Genomic DNA, 23390 nt, shown 5'->3' on the forward strand with positions numbered 1-23390 from the left:
AAATGAAAGGTTGAAGAACCATTTACCATTCAAATGGTCCTCAAAAGAAAGCAGGGGTAGCAGTCCTCATATAAGATAGATTAAAGTTTGTCCTAAAGACTGTAGTAAGGAATGAAGAGGGACACTATATCATACTTAAAAGGTCTATCTAAGAAGAAGACCTAACAATCATGAATATTTATGGGCCTAATGTAGGAACTGCCAAGTATTTCAATCAATTAATAATCACAGTAAAGATATTCATAAATAATAATACACTAATAGTAGGAGACTTCAACATGGCACTTTCTGCAAATGACAGGTATTCTAAGCACAATATCATCAAAGAAACAAGAGGTTTATGATACACTGAACCAGATGGATTTCACAGATATTTACAGAACTTTACATCCAAACGCAACTGAATACACATTCTTCTCAAGTGCACATGGAACTTTTTCCAGGATAGGCCACATACTGGGTCACAAATCAGGTGTAATCTGATACCAATATGTCCCCTGCATATTTTCAGACCACAATGCTTTGAAACTTGAACTCAATCACAAGAAGAAATTTGGAAGAAAGTCAAACACATGGAGGTTAAAGAGCATCCTACTAAAAGATTAATGGGTCAACAAGGAAATTTGAGAAGAATTAAAAAGATTCATGGAAACTAACGAAAATGAAGATACAACTGTTCAAGATTTTTGGGATATAGCAAAAGCAGTCCTAAGAAGGAAATACATCTGAATACAAGCATCCATCAAGTAATTGGAAAAAACTCAAATACACATGTTAACCCTGCACCCAAAGGAACTGGAGAAAGAACAGCAAATAAAACTTACACCAAGCAGAAGAAGAGAGATAATACAGATTCGAGCAGAACTCAATGAAATCGAGACCAGAAGAACTGTAGAACAGATTAACAAAACTAGGAGTTTGTTCTTTGATAGAATTAGTAAGATAGATAAACCATTAGCCAGCCTTATTAAAAAAAAGACTCAAATTAATAAAATCATGAATGAAAGAGGAGAGATCAAAACCAATACCAAGGTTTACAAATGATTTTAAAAACCTATTATGAGCAGCAGTACAGCAATAAATTAGGCAATCTAGAAGAAATGGATGCATTTCTGGAAAACCACAAATTACCAAAACTGGAACAGAAAGAATAGAAAACCAGTACAGGCCAATAACCAGGGTGGAAATTGAAGCAGTCATCAAAAACCTCCCAAGACACAAAAGTCCAGGGCCAGATGGCTTCCCAGGGGAATTCTATCAAACGTTTAAAGAAGAAACCATACCTATTCTATTAAAGCTGTTTGGAAAGATAGAAAGAGATGGAGTACTTCCAAATTCGTTCTATAAGGTCAGCATCACCTTAATTCCAAAACCAGACAAAGACCTCACCAAAAAGGAGAATTACAGACCAATATCCCTGATGAACATGGATGCAAAAATTCTCAACAAGATACTAGCCAATAGGATCCAACAGTATATTAAGAAAATTATTCACCATGACCAAGTAGGATTTATCCCTGGGACACAAGGCTGGTTCAACACTCATAAAACAATCAATGTGATTCATCATATCAGCCAGAGAAAAACCAAGAACCATATGATCCTCTCAATAGATGCAGAGAAAGCTTTTGACAAAATACAGCATCCATTCCTGATCAAAACTCTTCAGAGCGTAGGGATAGAGGGAACATTCCTCAACATCTTAAAAGCCATCTACGAAAAACCCACAGCAAATATCATTCTCAATGGGGAAGCAGTGGGAGCCTTTCCCCTAAGATCAGGAACAAGACAGGGATGTCCACTCTCACCACTGCTATTCAGCATAATACTAGATGTCCTAGCCTCAGCAATCAGACAACAAAAAGACATTAAGGCATTCAAATTGACAAAGGAGAAGTCAAACACTCCCTCTTCACCGATGACATGATACTCTACATAGAAAACACAAAAGACTCCACCCCAAGATTGCTAGAACTCATACAGCAATTTGGCAATGTGGCAGGATACAAAATCAATGCCCAGAAGTCAGTGGCATTTCTATACACTAACAATGAGACTGAAGAAAGAGAAATTAAGGAGTCAGTCCCATTTACAATTGCACCCAAAGCATAAGATACCTAGGAATAAAACTACCCAAAGAGGTAAGGGATCTATACCCTAAAAACTACAGAACACTTCTGAAAGAAATTGAGGAAGACACAAAGAGATGGAAAAATACTCCATGCTCATGGATTGGAAGAATTAATATTGTAAAAATATCCATTCTACCCAGGGCAATTTACATATTCAATGCAATCCCTATCAAAATGCCATGGACTTTCTTCAGAGAGTTGGAACAAATCATCTTAAGATTTGTGTGGACTCAGAAAAGACCCTGAATAGCCAGGGGAATATTGAAAAAGAAAACCAGAGCCGGGGGCATTACAATGCTGGATTTCAAGTTGTACTACAAAATTGTGATCATCAAGACAGCGTAGTACTGGCACAAAAACAGATGCATAGATCAATGGAACAGAATAGAGAACCCAGAAACGGCCTCTCAACTCTATGGTCAACTAATATTTGACAAAGCGGGAAAGACTATCCACTGGAAAAAGGACCTTCTCTTCAATAAATGGTGCTGGGAAAATTGGACATCCACATGCAGAAGAATGAAACTAGACCATTTTCTTACACCATACAAAGATAAACTCAAAATGGATGAAAGATCTAAATGTGAGACAAGAGTCCATCAAAATCCTAGAGGAGAACACAGGCAACACCCTTTTTGAAGTTGGCCACAGCAACTTCTTGCAAGACACTATGAAGGCAAGGGAAACAAAAGCAAAAATGAACTATTGGGACTTATTCAAGGTAAAAATCTTCTGTACAGCAAAAGAAACAGTCAACAAAACTAAAAGACACCCTATAGAATGAGAGAAGATATTTGCAAATGACATATCAGATAAAGGGCTAGTATCCAAGATCTATAAAGAACTTATAGGGGGTCCCTGGGTTGCTCAGTGGTTTGGCCCCTGCCTTCAGCCCAGGACGTGATCCTGGAGTCCCGGGATCGAGTCCCACATATGGCTCCCTGCAGGAAGCCTGTTTCTCCCTCTGCCTGTGTCTCTGCCTCTCTCTCTCTCTGTGGTTCTCTCATGAATAAATAAATAAAATCTTTTAAAAAAAGAAAAAAAGAACTTATTAAACTCAACAGCAAAGAAACAATCGACTCATGAAATGGGCAAAAGACATGAATAGGAATTTCACCAAAGAATACATACACATGGCCAAGAAGCTCATGAGAAAATGCTCTACATCACTTGCCATCAGGGAAATGCAAATAAACCACAATGAGATACTACTTCACACCAGTGAGAATGGTGAAAATTAACAAGACAGGAAACAACAAATGTTGGAGAGGATGAGGAGAAAGGGGAACCCTCTTGCACTGTTGGTGGGATGGTGAACTGGTGCAGCCACTCTGGAAAACTGTGTGGAGGTTCCTCAAAGAGTTAAAAATAGAGCTACCCTAGACCCAGCAATTGCACTACTCGGGATTTACCCCAAAGATACAGATGCAATGAAACGCCGGGACACCTGCACCCCAATGTTTATAGCAGCAATGTCCACAATAGCCAAACTGTGGAAGGAGCCTCGGTGTCCATCGAAACATGAATGGATAGAGAAGATGTGGTCTATGTATACAATGGAATATTATTCAGCCATTAGAAATGACGAATACCCACTCTTTGCTTCGAGGTGGATGGAACTGGAGGGTATTATGTTGAGTGAAGTAAGTTAGTCGGAGAAGGACAATCATTCTATGGTTTCACTTATTCGCACAATATAAAGAAATAGTGGAAGGGGTTGTAGGGGAAAGGAGAGAGAATGAGTGGGAGAAATCAGAGAGGGTGACAGAACATGAGAGACTCCTAACTCTGGGAAATGAACAGGGGGTAATGGAAGGGGAGTTGGGCGTGACTGGGTGACAGGCACTGAGGGGGGCACTTGATGGGATGAGCACTGGGTGTCATATGTTGGCAAATTAAACTCCAATAAATATACCAAAAAATGCAAATATAGTAGGGTAGACAGAATGTAAGTAAGAAAATAAATAGGACTTTTAGATAGTGATAAGTGTAATGAATAAAATAAAATAGTGATGTGGGGAGTGAAAAAAAATGATGAATCAATAAATTCTGCTCCTGAGATTATTATTACCGTGTATATTAACTAACTGGAATTTAAATAAGAACTTGAAACCAACAAAAAAACTTTAAAATGTGGTTTATAATTAAAATTATTTAAATTTTTCATTGATGTCCAAGAAGATTCTCTAATACGAATTTGCTATGGAGTATCTATCTATCTATCTATCTATCTATCTATCTATCTATCTATCATTTATCAATCTTTGTAGCTATGAAAGAATAAACCAATGTAAACACCTAGGGATATGGCATTATATTGCTGGGTCCATATCTAGGCAATATCAGTGTCCTCTTGGGTAATTACTTAACATCTTACTGTCTGAATATCCTTACCTAAAAATTATGTGACTAATTTAATTTATTGTGAGGCCTACATGAGATACTTTACATAAGAAATCATATGTGTTTCTGGCAAATGTTAACTCTAGAATGCTATTATTAACATTATTACCATTCTTTTTATTACTATAATTTATAACATCAGTAGGCTTATGTATGTTAATGAAAATGTATGATTTAGACTTTTGAAACAATATTATTATTGTTGTATTTTCCCTAATCTGACTTATAAGTTTTAGTAAAAGAAAATAAGTGAAAATTTCATGGAATAGAATGGCTCAGTATAATATAGTGGCTCAATAGTCTCTACACTGTATTGCTTTGTGATGAAGGATTATTCTTGAATTCACAATTATTGACTTATTATTTGCAAAACAGTGTGCTAGGGCTTGAATCTATCCATTGTGAGGTTGCTATAATAGTGTTATGAGAGAGGTTGAATGATACCACAGGGGACAGAGAGATGAATTCTAAAGAAGGATTTGAGTAGGCCCTTTGGAGTTGAATTCAATTTATAAGTTTTAATTTTATGTGATTATCATTAGTTGCATGCTTTTCATTATACCTTGTTCTAAATGTGAGACAAAGCTAAAATGCTATTAATTCCCAAAATGTTTAAAAATATTTATATATATTTGTTTTCTTTGATTATTCATAAAAAGATGTATTATAAGAACTTTAAAAAGGGGCATCTGGGCAGCTCAGTGGTTGATCATCTGCCTTTGGGTTAGGTCGTGATCCTGGGATCAAGTCCACATCAGTCTGCTTCTCCCTCTGCCTATGTCCTTCTCCCTCTGTGTCTCTGATGAATAAATAAATAAAGTCTTTTTTAAAAAATAAAAGCTTTATTAAAAAAAGATTTTCTTCAGAAATACTTTAAGAAAAGCAAAAAAAAAAAAAAAAAAAAGGCTTTTTAAGTCCTGCAAAGTTACCTGTTTAAACTGAATGATTTCAAAAAATCTTTATTTCATAGGTTCTATAATATTGTCTTCTCTCTGTTCTAATTATTTTGAAATGTTTTCTATTTCTGGGGGAAGTGGTCCTTTAACTTCAAATACTTATAACCCTAAGCTTTCCTTTTCTACTCCATCCTTTTTCGCTCTTTTCATTCCTTTTATCCTTATAAAATAGGAATCAAAAAGGACAAGAGGAATTGAGACTATGAAAAGTATTTGGACCTGACATTAAGTCAGGTGATTTCAGAATGACCTTGGTTGTGGTTAGTAGAAGGTGCAATTTACTATTTTCTTTTCAGAAACTTTTCAGAGTTTCATAGGCCAAGCCTAATGAAACTGCCAGAGACATAGTCACTGGACTTTTGAGTGTTGGGGAACTTCGCTTGGCTTACTTTTGCACTTTTATTATATCCACCCTATTTCCTCAAGATCTCTTTCCCTGTTTTTTGTTTGCATAAACTTCTACTTTCCACCTATTCTAACTTTAAATCTTCATTTCAATTTTTGTCATTTCCTTAGTGTTATTTAAGGTCCTAGGCCGGATGCTATGGATTATTTCCACCTCTGGTTTGCATGTTTTTGACAATGAAGTATGTCACTTGCATGCTTTCTTTTCATTAATAAATTCACTAATATACCTAATGGAATTTTAAAAATTACTTAATGATTTTAAATCTACAAGTACAATACTTATCTTTCAGGGACTAGATAGAAGCCATTATTTTATCTTAATATTTCTCCTTAATTTTATTTGATGTGATGCTTAGTCCTCTTATGTATTGCTTGAGGTTTTGTATTACAAGGATCTGGCACTATTTGGTTGTTTAAAAAGTGATACAAGAGGGGATCCCTGGGTGGCGCAGCGGTTTGGCGCTTGCCTTTGGCCCAGGGCGCGATCCTGGAGACCCTGGATCGAATCCCACGTCAGGCTCTTTGCATGGAGCCTGCTTCTCCCTCTGCCTGTGTCTCTGCCTCTCTCTCTCTCTCTGTGTGTGACTAAGATAAATAAATTAAAAAAAAATAAAAATAAAAAAGTGATGATATTATGATTTAATTTAACAATAAAAAACAACAACAAAAGGCTTTTATACAAACCTACAAAAGTTAAGGAATTCTTATTTCCCTCAAATAACAGGCCTAGGATGGAAACTAAAATGTAAATTTAAAATGGGACATATTTCCCATATTCTAAAGCACAAAACATTTATTTATTATACTCCAGAAAATTAGAGGTTAATTTAAGAAACTAAGCATGTATTTGGTTTTATGGATTTTTTTAAAGAATGAAATTTTCTAAATGCCAGTTTGGATACACGCTTTTTCATTGCTCAGGTAATGCACAAAAACTAATTAGTGATGGTGGAAAAGTTAATTATATGTTAGAAACACCTAGAGCAGGGGTAGGTGAGCATCAGCATAAATATATTCTGTAAATATTTCATAAACATATTAAAATCCTTCTTAATGTATTATTAACAAGAAACACCTTTTCTCTCAAAGGTCCATTTTTATATACTATAGGATATGAATGCAAATATTTGCTTTTCTCTTAATCACAACTAATTTTATCTATACTTCTCATCTTTTGCTCTGTGGGTCCATCTACTGACTTTATAAGAACAATAATCTATAATTTTTAGACTAAAGGAAGTATATGAACATTTAATTGTATATTTATTTTAATAAGCAATTTTAACTTGTTTTTTAATTTCCTATATAAGGCCACTATTATTCATGTTAATTCATTCAAAAACTGAATTCAGTGACTTTTTTATTTAAATATATTCTCTTTTCATCCCCATTTAGTTAATGATAATACCAGTAAAACTTCCATGATTCCCCTTTTCTTCTTTTGCTGTTGGATATTACAGGTTAGCTGAAATGCAATAGCTTCTTATCAAATAATTGTTGAATGAATTAATGAATAAATGAATACTTTTTTTTTTTAATACCAATATGATTTTATTCAGACACAGGCAGGAACAATGACCTTCAGAGCTGGGTAAAAACAGTAAGTTAAAAGCATGTTTAAAGTTTCAGATAATCAGTTAAAAAGTCTGAAGGAGGTGATTTCCCTCCTTTTCTGTTGATTAATTCAACACAGCATAAAATAATTTATATCTATAAAATACCCTTATTTCTAAGCAAATCAACTGGAGATGGCCCTAGGATTTCCTCAGCTATGCACGATGCACACAATCTTCATTCCCTCCTCTACCCCACCCAAACTTTAAGGCAAAAATGGCCAAAGAAGGTAATCCCCTTGGGGCTCTCCACGCCTGTGCCCACCCACCTCCTACCTTGCTGCCCTTCCAGTCTCAACAACAGCACCCAGCCCTGGCGTAACATCCTGTAGCCACTGTCAGAGATGCACCGGCCCCTGTGTGTCTAAGCATGTTGATTCCTCTCCTGGTCCAGATACACCTCCCCTGCATCCTACGGCCTAGAGACTGTACTAGATTAATCATCATCAACACCCATTAAACAAGATAGCAGGAGGGGAAAAAAGAGAAACTGGGTTATAATGTGAATTACAGGTAGTACAGTCTCTGGTTAATAGGTACTACTTTATACATAACAAGGCAATTAATAAAATATAATTAGTGCTTAAAAAACAAAACAACAACAAAAAAGTCGAGTGTCTGTACCCTCCATACAGTGTTTCCATTTGTTATCCACCTTTATATTTCCTTTGTAGGAAGAGAAAGACGTACTTTTCTTCCTAAGAATATTTAGTAATTTTATTACAATTTCTGAAATCTTTTATTGCTTAAAAAGTGTCTGTGAAAAAATTAAAAACTGCTCGATAAGACTTACAATGCCTTTTATGCTGTGACCTAAGATAATTTTTCTGGTTATGCATTCTACTTTGTTTCTCATATTCCATCACATATTTACTTCTCTTTTTCTATATGTCCATATTTTAGTTAATGATGCTAACATTTTTTTTCATCAGTTAAGCACCAAGCATAATAAGTTATCTATAATTTAACTATATATTAATAAGTATATAATATTATGAAACAGTGTATGTAACAAATAGCTAATAATAGTTTATTTGTACCGGGAACATTGCTAAGAACTTTGCCTAAATTTTTACATTTTATTCTAAGCACTCTATAAGGTATTTACTATTATACCCATTTTATAGATGAGTAAACCAAGGATATAGACCTAAGTGCCGTGTTAAAGTTTAAGCCAGTGAGTGCAGGAACCAGAATTCATATGTGAATCATCTCAGTCTTGTACTCCAAACCAGATGCTCTTGTATCTTCTTTGAATCTCAGCTATAATCAGTGGTCAAGTCTTAACCATTTCAAAGCCATAATATTGAACTGCCATTGTCCAGTTGTGTCTATATATTAGCCTAGCCTATGGTAGTAGTTTCCAAACAGATCAGCCTCTCTCTGTTTTAATTATTCTTTTATTTTGTTGCTAGGACATTCACAACATTGTATACCTTTTTACTTCAGGTCCAACCACCCTTTCATGTAAATCCAGCTCTTTTCCCATTTGAACTACTTTTACTTCCCTGGACATTGTTGTACCTCTGAACTTCCTAAGTCATTTCTGAGATTTCAGCTTAGCCTGAAAATGTTTTGTAATGTCTCTCCTAACTTCAGGCAGTGCTGGTACCTCCATGATGATAGCCATCAGTATTTTTAAGTCATCATTTACTTCTTTTTCTAAGGAGGATGCGAACGAACTTGAGGAGAAAAGTTCGTCTCACTTGTTTTGAATTTTTTTATATTATGTTTGTATCTTAATTCCATAGGTGGTAGTACTGTGCTTGATATAGAGTTAGCACTTCATTATATTAATGTTTCTAAGAACATATAATATTTTGATGTACATTTCTTTTTTTTTTAAGATTTTATTTATTCATGAGAGACACAGGGAGAGAGAGAGAGAGAGAGGCAGAGACACAAGCAGAGGGAGAAGCAGGCTCCATGCAGGGAGCCTGACATGGGACTCGATCCCAGGTCTCCAGGATCATACCCCAGGCTGAAGACAGAGCTAAACCGCTGGGCCACCAGGGCTGCCCTTAATGTACATTTCTACATTCATCTATACTTTATACTAAAATCCATGAGTTTAGGGACACCTGGGTGGCTCAGTAAGTTGAGAGTCTGACTTTCAGTTTCAGCTCAGGTCATGATCTCAGAATTGTGAGATTGAGCACCATCTTGGGCTCTGTGCTTAGCATGGAGTCTACTTGGGAATATTTCCATCTCCGTCTTTCTCCCTCTGCTCCTCCCCTTGCTTGTACATTCCCTCTAAAATAAAACAAATGAATAAAATCTTTACAAAAATAATAAAATCTTTGAGTTTACACTAATGCTTCATTTTCTGTCCCTTACTATAAGTTTCATTCGATTCTCCCTACTGTCCAAATTTTTAGCCGACTTTCATTCTCTATAAAATGTTTTAAAATTTCTTCAATCTTAGAATAAACAGAAGGTAGTTTCAGAATTGCTGAACCATACCTCTGTAAAAAGGAAGTCTACTAATTAGAGATTAGCATTTATTTGCTTCTTTTTATCTTCTGTATGAGGACATATAGTCTGTAATTGTATTAAAAAGTACTTATGTTCATTCTTTTTTCCTCTTTCCGTGTGATTGTTAGTCATTTGAGTAAGGATCATTAATTTATTTCTGTGTTTAGTTAGCTTCAGGGCCACCTGCACCCCACCAGTATTGTTGATGTTATTTTCTTTTTTGAATATGTGACATATTATCATGGTCCTCAAAATCACAAATGTACAAAATGTCAGTGTCCTCCCTGCCATTCCCCTCATTCTTTTCATGACATTCTCACTCATGCCTTACGTAACCTAACTCAAACCATTCCCTGGTTTATCCTCCCTATATTATTTTTTTAAATTTAAATATGCAGAAACATGCATATTTTCTTTTTTTTCCACAAAAAATGTTGTCTTGTACTGTTTTTTTGTCATCTAATAATATAACTTGGGAATTATTCCACCTTAGTTATAGAGATTCTTCCTCATTGTTTTTATAGCTTCCCAGTACTACATTATGAGGATATACTTTAGTTTATTCAACTATTCTCCAACTAAGAATGTTTATGTGAATGACAGTAACTTCAAATGTCAGTAGTGGAAACTTTTGTGTCCATGTATATATCTGTACTGTAAGAGGTCTATCTTCAGGACAAATTCCTAGAAGGGAGCATGTGATTTTAAGAAATAAACGCATATTTTGTATTGCTAGTATGTACCAGTCTGTATTTCCACTAGCAATGTATGAGAGTACCTGTTTCCATATAGCTTTGTTAACAAAATATTTTTATACTTTTTTTTTTTTTAAGATTTTATCTATTTATTCATGAGAGAAACAGAGAGAAAGGCAGAGACACAGATGGAGAGGCAGGCTCCTTGCAGGGAGCCCCATGCGGGACTTGATCCCAGGACTGGGAACATGCCTTGAGCCAAAGGTAGACACTTAAACGCTGAGCCACCCAGGCATGCCTATTTTTTATACTTTTTAACTTTTTGTCTGACAGATGAAAATTTTAATTTTTAGTTCTCTCATCCTAGGTGAAATTAATCTTATCTGCATACATTTAAGGACCATTTTTATATTTTATGTGAATTTTCAATTTATGTATTTTTTTTTAATTTTTATTTATTTATGATAGTCACAGAGAGAGAGAGAGAGGCAGAGACATAGGCAGAGGGAGAAGCAGGCTCCATGCACCGGGAGCCCGATGTGGGATTTGATCCCGGGTCTCCAGGATCGCGCCCTGGCCCAAAGGCAGGCGCCAAACCGCTGCGCCACCCAGGGATCCCTCTATTTATGTCTTTTGCTCAATTTTCTGTTGAGATATTTTTATCCTTTTTCTTTAATTTGAGAATTCTTTTTTTTTTTTAAAGATTTAATTTATTTATTCATGAGACAGAGAGAGAGAGAGAGAGAGAGAGAGAGAGAGAGAGAGAAGCAGAGATACAGGCAGAGGGAGAAGCAGGCTCCATGCAGGGAGCCTGACGTGGGACTCGATCCTGGGTCTGCAGGATCACACCCTGGGCTGAAGGCGGCATTAAACCGCTGAGCCACTCGGGCTGCCCTTGATGGGAATTCTTATTAGGAATATTATCTATCTGTTGAACAGTTTTCTCCAAGTTTGTATCTGTCCGTTCGTGTTGCTTATAGTGATTTTTGTTTGTTTTTGCCATGCTGGTCTTTATATTTTAATCTAATAAAAAATTATCACTCTTGAATTAGAGTTAGAATACTTTTTTTACATCCAAGTTATCCAAGTTACCTATGTATTCTTCTGTTAACTTGTGTGGTTTTATTTTTTTTTTACATTTAGATCACTAATGCTTTTAGAGTTTAATTTTGTGTATGTTTTGAGGTATGGATCTAAATTGACCTTTTTCCACCAGTTGTCCTATTGACATTGATTTTAAAAAATTCATTTTGATCCCTGATTTAATATACAAGCCTTTAATATTTTGAAGTTTCATATATATTTGGTTTTGTTTATGGATTTTCTATTCTACTCTGATATGTTTGTCTATTGATGTGCCAGTAACACAGGGTTTTTTATTATAGAGGGCTTATCAATGCTTTAATATCTTATACGCTGGTTCTTTTTCTTGAGCTTTTCTTTTTTTTTAGTGTTTTCTGGCTTTTTTTTTGCATTTTTTTGTTTGATGATGTAATCAATTTATCAATTCTGATAAAATCTTTTTTTCATTTCTTTGAAGTTGTTCTTTTGTCAGATGGCTATAATATGTAAACTGAAAGTTTTAAGAGGTAACATGTATGAAAGTACTTCAAAAGTAGTACAGCCCCATATAGATACAAAATATTATTATGTTACAAAATGTTTTATGTTTTTAACATAATATTCAATACTTTTTCAGACTCTTTGATTCATGGTCTAGTATCTATTCAAGGCAATCTTTCAAAGTAATCTCATTGAAAACAATGCAGATTCAAAATAGATACAATAAAATTCAGTTGGAATTTAAGAATTTGAACTTGTGGCAAGTAGTAATCTTTGTGAATAGCTTCTAATAATGTGTCATTCTTAAATCTTCAGTTATAGCTCAGGATATTAATATTTTATTCTATTTTTTAGATGAATGTAAACCAGATTATATAAATAAAGCATAAGGAGTCATTTTAAAGGATTTAAATACTTTAATGGTAGTCATTAGCAATAGTCAAGAAATTTAGCTAGCTAGAGTGAGAAAATGAAATATGACTAAGGGTTTATTCTTTTATCAAAGAAAATGACACAAGATTAAAATTACTCTTTTTTTAAAAGTAAACATATGAAAGTAGACAGGGTATTAAGAATATAATTCCAGAGGCTGAGTTAAAATTTTTATGGTGAAATTTTTAATATTTGAATGTTTTTGCTTAACCCTTTTCTGTTAGGAAAAAATGACCCAACTTGTTTTAAATATGGTTTCAGTTTTTAAAAATAAATCAGAATGGAAAACTGGCAAATATGTGATTCCAGGCTTTGCGATTATAGATCAGGGATCGGCATGCTTTTTTTCCTCTAATGGGTTAAATACTAAATTTTGCTTTTGTGGGCCACCTATGGTTGCTGCCATTGCTGCCTCTGCCTCTTCCTCTGCCTTCTCCTCCTTCTTTCCTCCTTCATCTCCACCTTCTCCTCTACCTCTTTCTTCACAATCCTTTAAAAATGTAAAAACCATTCTTAGCTTATGGGCTATACAAAAATTAGGAAATGGGCCAGATTTGTCCCCAGGGATATAGTTAGATGGTTATAGTCTCCAGGGTTCTTGTTCTTTTGTCAGATGGCTATAATATATATATATAACCCCAGGGTTATATAGATGGTTAGAGTCTCTTCTTTCCATCTTTGAGTATGTTGGAAAGCTTTGGAATATAAAATATAAATCTTCCAGCCCTCTGGGCCCTTTAGATTTTTTTTAACCTATTACTGAAATCCTTGAAACAATGCCATTTGTTTGAAGATTCCAGTTAATTAAGTTCTAGATTTTTTATTGCCATCTTTTTCTTTTAAAGATTTACTTATTTACTTGAAAAGAGAACACATAAGCAGGGGGAGAGGGGAGAGGGAGAGAGAATCCTCAAGTAGACTCCCCACTGAGCATGGGGTCCAGTGAGGAGCTCCATCTCAGGACCCAGAGATCACGACCTGGGCTGAAATCAAGAGTTAGAAGCTCAGCTGACAACCACCGAGGCATCCCTTGTTTGCCATCTTAATTACAGTTCTAGAACAGTGCCTCACACTCTATAGCATTCAGAAAATACTGGAGCTAGGGCTGGATTACTGAGTTTTACTACTTACTCTTTATTTAAGCAATACAGGTATCAAATATCCTAACTAAACAAAGCAATCCCTGTAAGCCCAGTGGCCTATTTTTAATTATGAGCAATATCACTTTTTTGGTAGAAAAAAATTACACTCTCAACCACAAGTATATAGCAATAGTTGTAATTCAGGCATTTTTAATGAGAAAAATATTAGATTGCTAAGATATTATTGGTATCAACATTTCATGTTATTTATATCAGAAAGAAACAGCTATATTGTTTCCCCTTTTCATAAACCAAACATTGATGAAAATTTGTGCTTAGAATTCTAAATAAACATGTAAGTTTGAAGAACAGAATTTTAGGGGCACCTGGGTGGCTCAGTAGGTTAAGTATCTCCCCTCTGCTCAGGTCATGACCCCAGAGTCCTGAGATCAAGCCCTGCTTCGCAGAGCAGGGAGCCTGCTTCTCTCTCTCCCTCTGCTTCTTTTTCTGCTTGTGCTCTCTTGCTGATCTCTCTCTGTCTCTGACAAATAAATAAATAAAATCTTAAAAAAATAGAATTTTGGGTCAGCTATTTGAACATTTGCCTTTGTCAGAATTCTTACTCCTTTGAAATACTGTATCTACTAAATAACATGTATAATATGCTAGATATATGAAGCATATTAAATGGACATGATTTTCTAACCTCCAGAAATTATTGTTATAAGTATTCAACAGATAGCAGTGATGTAGCAATGAAAGGGACTTTGGCACATAAACTGACTTTGAAACAAGTGCTGTCAATGACTACTACTTTTTGGTTTCATATTTCTAGGTATATTCATGTACAACTTGTTAGAATAACCCTTATAGCATCCTTTTTTTTTTTTTTTTCTGTCTGTATTGTTCAGTTTTGGTTGTAAGTTGATACTGCAACTTTATGCTTTAGAGGAACAGAGATAACATGTGACCACATAATGTCCCTCTAGTGTATGTCTAGGCTCTAAAATCATCATCATATAAAATTTGCCAAACAAAGGCCACCATATAATGATTTCATAGGTGCTTATTCAGCGTAAAAAGATAACCTCAAACGCTGACAACAGAATAATTTCAACCCTGTCATGAAGTATAAATTTTAAACAATTGAATTTAAAATACATTTGTGCCATTTTAGCCTGGAGTACAGAACCACAAGGGAATTCTCTCAAAATGAGCTTACATTAAAAGATATTTTAACACAATTTTTTTTTGTCTCAGAAATTATTAAAGCTACTATACAATGATAATTCTTTTAAGGAACTCAGCAAACATAACTTGTATCCCTTTCTGCCATAAAGGGTATATATATAAAAGGTTTATCCAAGTTTAAAATATTAATGTACATTATTATTTTTAGTAAATTTCTGGATATAAGACTATTAATATGAAACTCTGCAAGTTAATATTAAGCTATCATGGCATATTCATTTACTATTTATGAAGTTAAGTGTTATCAATATATCTTAGGGTCCCATTATTGCTCGCTGATTGGTTTCTTTATTCCTTACAATACTACACCTTGTCATTCATTTCTGTAATTCTACATCGTGTGTCTCCATAGTTAATTCTACAAACTTAAAGGAAAATTATGCTGATTTATTTAAATATTCTTTAGGAAGAAAAAAATCAGACTTTTATGTAGAAATCTCTTGTAGCAAAAAGCCAGATTGTTAAGAATCTACCTAGTACCAAAATTTACTTTTTATGTGTGTGTAGGGGTGTGTATATTTACTTTATATTAATCATCTATTATTTTTCAAAGCAAGTAATCAAAAACAATGATCAAGATGCTTAGTGTTCTATAATTCTAATTTTATATTTTGATCAAAACCTATGACACGTTTACTAATTTTTATATGTGTATGTGAATCAGGAAAAAAACACATTGTTTCATTTATATCAGAGAGTAGTTTAACTAGCTGGAGGCATGCAGGCACACAGTAGTTCTCACAAGATTTTTGAAAGGGCTGGTGGCATGGTTGGCCTCGTCTCTTTAGACTGTCTCAAGATTGGCAAATGCACTGTAGCCTAGAATTACTGACAGTAATTCTGACAGTAATTCTGTCAGTAAAACTGACAGTACAAAGATCAGATAATGTGATTGATGTCATTAAGAGAAGGTGAATGGCAATGTGAAGTACCAATTACAGTGGTTATGACAATGAAAAGGAGGGGTCAGATACAAAAGAGATTGTGCATGCTGAAACTAGAACCTGCCATTTGATTGTATGTTGGACCCAATAAAGTATAAAGTTTGGGTCTCAAATAATTGGAATGCTAATCTTTAACAAGGAATGCAACATAAGAAAATGAAACGAGTTCATCTGAACCAAATTGACTGTGTGTAACTATTATGCCCTGGGATGTTTCAGTTAATATTCTGGAATATTAAAACTGAGGATGATCTCAGAAGCTTAATAAGATGATTTGGGGGCAATAAATAGACATGCTTTTTTACATGATATATAACTATATTATTATTATTGTTAGCAGTATAATAGTAGAAGTAATAGCTGTACTTACTAAGTGTTTGATATGTGTTAGATATTTAAAAATACATGATCTCATTTAATCTTCTGTGGATATTAAGAGCTAAGTATTATTATTATTTTTTTTTTTTTGCAGATGAATAGGCTAAAGCAGAGAAGTTAAATACATTGCCCAAGGTAGCTGGTGATTATAGATGAAAATTTTGAAGTTAAGCTGTTTGACTCCAAAACTCTTGTGCTTTTTGAAATTCATTTCATTAAATACATGAATCATATGAAAAATAGAAAGGAGTCTAAAGAAGAATGTAATAATACTTGGATCCATACTAGACATTAGGATACCCTCAAAGACTTTAAGGAGTTTTCACAAAATTTTTAAATAAGTGAACTTATTTCCCTTTAATAAAAAATAACTTATGTGTAGCCAATATTTTTGGATAGCAAGAGGAAAATACACAGTACAAAAATAAGATAATAATAAAACCTGCATGAAATGTGATGCATGTTTGTGATGGAGAATATTCAGTGTCATTTTCGTTTTGACTTACAGCTTGTACATGTAGTGGCCATGCAAATATTTGTCATATGCACACAGGAAAATGTTTCTGCACAACCAAAGGAATAAAAGGTGATCAATGCCAATTGTAAGTAAAAATGACTTTTTAGAACTTAATGTGGATTGAATTTTTGCTATAAACTGATTGTTATACGTTTTCCTTTTTAAGCTTAGTGTTGTGCTAGTTAAGCAGCCAATATTATTGTAAACTGTTTTTGCTTGCATTTTATCAATTCTCATAAACAGTTAAGCCTTTTAAAAATGGCAGTTTTGGGGATGCCTGGGTGGCTCAGTGGTTGAGTGTCTGCCTTCAGCTCAGGTCATGATCCCAAGGTCCTGGGATTGAGTCCCACATCAAGCTTATTGCAGGAAGCCTGCTTCTCCCTCTGCCTATGTCTCTGCCTCTTTCTGTGTCTCTCATGAAATAAATTAAAAATTTTAAAGAAAATTGGCAGTTTTGTGGAGGCTTTAAAGGAATCCATAGAACATGTTTGTCTTTGGTATCTCTAAAAAGAGAAACATCCTTAATTTTTTGGGAAAACACACACATCAAATTTGCATTTTCTTTTTATAATTGTTAAATATAATAAATAGCTCATCATATGTTGAATAAATAACTCAAAGTATGTATTTTTTGCCTTTCTTTTGAGTCTGTCATTATTAATTATAATTGTAGTCATTTAACCCTTTCAAGTGGTTCCTTATACTTATTTCTCTATTTCACTAGACATGAACCCACTTTTGTTACTCTGCATTCAGTAGTTTTATGAATAATTTTTGTCTTTTTATAATTATTGTCAAGATTATCCTCTCTCTCAAAAAAAATTAATCCTTAAAAGTAGTCGTTTAATGTTACCTAAACATTCCTTTTTTCTAATTTACATATGTCATATCATATTAAAATAATTTTTGTTTCTGAGTTGTATATATGTACTTACATTAGACATAAATGTACTGTATTTGACACAAATCATCAACTCTAATAAAAAAGGATTCTCTAAAACTTTCATATACAAAGAAGTCTGTTAACCATGGAAAATGATCATTCTGTTTCTTTTAATTTAAAACAAATATATTATTTGCTATAGAGTTATTTTAAACATTTCAAGTTAGATGGTCGTAACTATGGCTAGCCACTGAGGTATCATAGGTTTTCAAGTTCAGAGAAGGTGAACATAACCAGTTTTTATCCCTTCATAATCTCTAAACTTAAAAAGGAGATCAAAGTATAAGGTCTTAGGGAAACTCCTATTAAGGAAGGCTATTTTGGTCTCAATACCAATGGATTTAAATCAGAGTTCTTTGTTCAAGGACAGAAGATACTTCTAATATTTTGTTGAATACTGGTATCCATGAGTAGGAACACCTTCTTGGGTCCGTACCCTGTGCATTTGCACAGGCCTTCATGCATAGAAGCATGTTGTGCTTGGTTTAACTATCACCATCTTGAAATTCTTAACTAAATTTTTAACAAGAGCCTTACATTTTTGTTTGGCACTACTTCTTGCCACCCTCTCTCCTGCCACAAATTATGTATAAGGTCCTAGTCATTAACAAGAAATATTTTATTTTTGTTTCAAGATTCCATTATTTCATCAATTAAAACTGACAATTGGGCAGCCCTGGTGGCTCAGCAGTTTAGCGCTGCCTTCAGCCCAGGGCATGATCCTGGAGACCTGGTATTGAGTCCAATATCAGGCTCCCTGCATGGAGCTTGCTTCTCCCTCTGCCTGTGTCTCTTCCTCTGTCTGTCTGTTGTCTGTCTCTGTCTCTGTGTGTCTCTCATGAATAAATAAATACAAATCTTAAAAAAAAAAACCCTGACAATTTAAATTTGTACTATAGTTTTGCTTAAGTGATATAACCATCTATAATAATTATCTCTAATGTGATGTGGTACTTTAGTGAGATACTTTTGTTTCCAGAAAAGTGAGAGCAGTATTTTAATTAATTGAAATCATGTGATTATAAGCTTAGAAATACAGAGTTACAGGGTTTGGCATATGTATGAAAAAGTAGAAAACTATAGATTCTGAATGAACTCTAATTCTAATTCTTTTTTTTCCCTAATTCTTTTTTATGATTTTTAAAAGCAAGTGAAAAATTGGAATACTAATTTGTACAGTATTTTGTAGATAGCCTTTATAGATAGAATTATATTCATTATTTTTTCCTTGTTTCATTTGTCTGGCTTTTGAGTACGAGGCAATGAAAATAGGATCATCATTCTTAAAGCAATTATTTTTTTACAGTGTGCTTATACTAAAAAAAATTCTTGTTAGGAAGCAAAGCTAGTTATTCAGATCACTAAATAATTATCAAGTAAGTGCTTGTACTGTTAATGAAGATGAATATCACATAGTTTTTGCTGAAAGTATCTTTCAGGCTAACAGTGGAGAGACTAGCCAAAATATAATATACTAATTTCCTCTATTACTGATTTAAAATGCTTGCTAACCTTTGCCTCTTCACAGGACAATTTTTGTTTGGCTTTAAATATGTAGTTGGATATCACATCTTGCGTATTTTTCATAACCTCCTCAAACTACACTTGATTCTCTTCTGGTGTGCTAATTTATTCTTTGCATTATCTGTGCACTTGCCTGTATACTTTGCTAGAATGAAATTCTTTGAGGACCATGTCATTAGTACCACAGTGTAAGTGTTTAATAAGTTTATAATGGAATTGAATGAAGAAGGTATTGAAGGAGTACCAAAAGGGCAGGATTAGTTTACCTTGGAAGGATCAGGAAAGTTTGAGAAGAGGATACTTGAGCTGGAACTTGAAGGAGAGGTAAAATTTTCTGGGTGGACAATATAGTAAACAGAAGGAGAAATTATATTAGCAAAGCAAGGGAATGAATATGAAAATGGTTATAGCATTTCAAGCTTTTGTTCAAGGACAAAGAGGCCTGGCAAGAGCATCACTCCCACCTTTACAATGAAAGAAACAAGAACTGGGCAAACTGTAAATCCATGAGTTTTCTGGAAATCATTGGAGAATTGAGATTACAGGGTAAACAGCCCCAAATCTAAAGGGAAACAAGAACTTTCAGGGAGAGATGAGACAGGAATGCTGTCTTACCTGGAGCAAAACTAACTGGAAATGTAGAAGACTTGAGCTCAAGTTTGCAAGGTTAATAAAGTGCAGAGCTGGGATTCCCTGGGTGGCACAGTGGTTTAGCGCCTGCCTTTGGCCCGGGGCGCGATCCTGGAGACCCGGGATCGAGTCCCACGTCAGGCTCCCGGTACATGGAGCCTGCTTCTCCCTCTGCCTGTGTCTCTGCCTCTCTCTCTCTCTCTCTCTCTCTCTCTCTCTCTGTGACTATCATAAAAATAAATAAAAATTAAAAAAAAATCAAAATAAAAAAAATAAAGTGCAGAGCTCCTGGGGGCCACAGGAATTGAGGGGAGGTCCATGCCCTTTTTAAAGTTGTTTTTTTTTTTTCTTTTTTTTTTTTACCCCCATGCACTCCATCATTTGCTCAAGAAATAAAATGGAGAAAATTTTAAGAATGTGTTTCCTGTGGTCTAAGCTGGGGGAAGGGGAATACCAGAGACAGTGGGCAGGGTTTCAATATTGGGCCAAAGTGTTCATTCAAAGGGGCATTACATTGTTTATCTTGCCAGGGTTCTGGCTCTGACCTAAACCACAGCTGGAACTCAGAAATGGTAACTTAAAACATGAATTTAATGGGGACAGGAACTATAAGATAAATATATAATGAGTGAGGTGATATTATCTATGAAACTTGTTTACTTTTGAGGAGTAACATGTAGACTTTAAAGGAAACAGTATATTAGTTTTGTAAAATTTATCAGTTTTACACTGTAAAGGCATCACATACTGCATTCTGTGAAATGCAGTGTCTCACTCAAAATCCTTTTCAATGTAATAGTGTAAGGAAGGTTGGTGATATTTAAATTTTTTTCTTTAGCCTTCTAACAATCCTAGGAATAGAACCTGGTGTTCTTCAGTGGGAGATAATTTATCTTAACAAAATAAAAATAGGTGAAAGAAGTTTTGATAAAATATTGTGGCAGATACTTAACAATGTATCTTCCTAACTCCCATGGCTGTGATAGTTTCAACAAAGCTATAGTGGACAGTTTCCTGTACTTTCCCCTATTCCACATAAAGTCTGAGAATCTTTGTCCATCTTTAGTTCCAAAGGCACTCATTTCTGCCTAAGTGCAACCAGGAAGGGTAAGATAGTTTATGCCAAGATGGATCATCCTCAGCCAACGAAGGGTGAGAGTTCTGGATGACTTCTCAGGTGGCAGTGAGCACTATAATGCTAATTATAAGTGGGATAGTGGTTATCCTGGTGTGCTATAGTATAATTATTGAGAATATTAACTGTGTTTGATAGGATGAAGTTAGGTTGGAGGAGAAGTGCTAGTTTGTGCAGGAATCATTTCACTTGAAAGTTATAGGGGGATAGTAACTATGATTGTGGACTTGACTGCTTTTGTTAACTGCCATAAAGCCTTGAAGAAGGAGCCTTCAATCAACTCAGGGCATGCTGTGAACATCTCATGGCCTTAATGACAGCATTTGAAGACTCTTACCTTTTACCCCTAGAGAGCAGAGTATGTTGAAAATTATGCCCAGGATTTAATCATAATGTTGGCTGGCTGCAAATGAAACTGAAAGGTCAGCTCTCACAGTTCATCCATGGCAGAGTCACTGCCTGTTGAAGAGTGGGAGTTTGAGGCATACAGTGGAGACACAAGTATGACCTCTGAGCCCTGAATCCTAGATTCATTCCCTTGAAGACTCCTGGCTCCAAGTGGTAGTCTTCTGTCATTTGATAGAGTAGCGTAGCCTCCCTGTCCCTGACAACAATGTATAGATTTTACTTGATGTTTATGCTTCTTAAAGAGTTGTTTGTCCTCTTCCAGAATGTACCCTTGCCTTCATTTATTATCTCCAGATCATTAACAAGTGTCAGGTCTCAATGTAGCATGACTGGGAAGATGCAGTCTCTGCTGTAGATAGGTAAGAGATAGGTTAATACTGAAAAAGCTGCAGGGCTTAAAAAATCTGCAAAGGCAGGAATTAGTAGTGCATATATGAGAGTGGACCTTGAGGGTGTTGGATCAGGGAGCATGAAATCTAAGCCTGAAGAAGGGAGAATTTATTGATAGGATATCACTCTCCTAAGAGCCAGGATTTCATGTCTTAGTGATATACCTGTAATTGTTGATGAATCTTTAAAATGTGGGCATGCTGATTGCCTCTAGTAAATAGGTGGGGAGATGCTGGAGCCATCTTGAGGAAATTTTGAGCATTGGAGTCAGAAAACTCAGGAAGCTTGATATATGGGAACACATGTATTACATAGTATCAGATAGACCATTAATTGATTCTATTTTCTTGGACGTTTTCCAGAACACTTTCTTCACTAAGATGATAAAGAGTACAATCTTCAGGAGAGCTCTGGAGCCTTTGAAACTCAATGGTGGCTGTTCTCTGTAGGCCATGGTAGACGAGAGAAAATGTTATCAGTCAGCTGGGCTCCCTAGTGTCAGTGGGTATGTCAGGATAGTTGCACCTAACTCTTAATTACCTTAACAGTTAGCAAGACCCAGTGGCCAATAGTGTGTGTTGGTTGGCAGGAGTTTGTGGTAAACCCCAAGTGAGTTCTGAGGGATGAATTAACTTGGCAGCCAGCTATATTATTGTTTGACTTATACTACCAGAAAAAACTCACAAACCGTTAAGCAGAAGGTTGATGTCAGCTGTCCCAACGGAAGGCTGTGATTCTTCACTCTTTTTATGATTCCGATCTGAATCTCTGGTTCCCAGCACCCATTAAATAAAATTGAGGAAGCACCCATATCGTCTCATCAATATACAGAATAAATATTCATCCACTGTTTCTTCAGTGGGACCTCAAGTCATTTAGTACATAATTAGTCAGTGGTAAAGGGAACACAGATAATTCAGAAGGGCTTTGGATAAGGTATTGAACTAATATTTATCACTATAATATTAATTTATTTTCTTACAAAATATTTTCAATATTGCTACTATGTATTTAAAGAAGTAGTGTTGGGGATCCCTGGGTGGCTCAGTGGTTTAGCACCTGCCTTCAGGCCAGGGCGTGATCCTGGAGTCCTGGGATTGAGTCCATGTTAGGTTCCTTGCATGGAGCCTGCTTCTCCCTCTGCCTGTGTCTCTACCTCTCTCTTCTCTGTGTGTCTCTCATGAATAAATAAATAAAATCTTAAAAAAATTAAAGATTTTTAAAAAATAAAGTAGTGTTAATATTTCTGAAGACACCAAAGACAAATTTTATCTTAACTGCATGTAAAGAAAACAACCAAAAAAAAAAAAAAAACATGTTTCTGGATTGGCCCTAGATTAGACCTTTTCTCATTCATTCATTCATTCATTCACTCATTCATGTGTGAGAGAGAACACAGGCAGTGGGGAGGAGCAGAGGGAGAGGCAGAAGCAGACTCCACTGAACAGAGAGCCCAATATGGGGCTTGATTCCAGGACCCTGAGATCATGACCAGAACTGAAGGCAGATGC

General features: G+C 35.1%; 1 protein-coding gene across 1 annotated transcript in view; it reads left to right on the forward strand.

The window, feature by feature from the left end:
• Positions 1-23390, forward strand: part of ATRNL1 (attractin like 1) — a 786695-nt gene that overhangs the window by 219405 nt on the left and 543900 nt on the right. Inside the window, exon 20 of the mRNA XM_038578888.1 lies at positions 16841-16934. Coding sequence (XP_038434816.1) covers positions 16841-16934 — 94 coding nt within the window. The remainder of the gene's footprint in view (positions 1-16840; positions 16935-23390) is intronic.

Source organism: Canis lupus, chromosome 28, assembly GCF_011100685.1.
Source record: "Canis lupus familiaris isolate Mischka breed German Shepherd chromosome 28, alternate assembly UU_Cfam_GSD_1.0, whole genome shotgun sequence".
NCBI classification, from domain to species: Eukaryota; Metazoa; Chordata; class Mammalia; order Carnivora; family Canidae; genus Canis; species Canis lupus.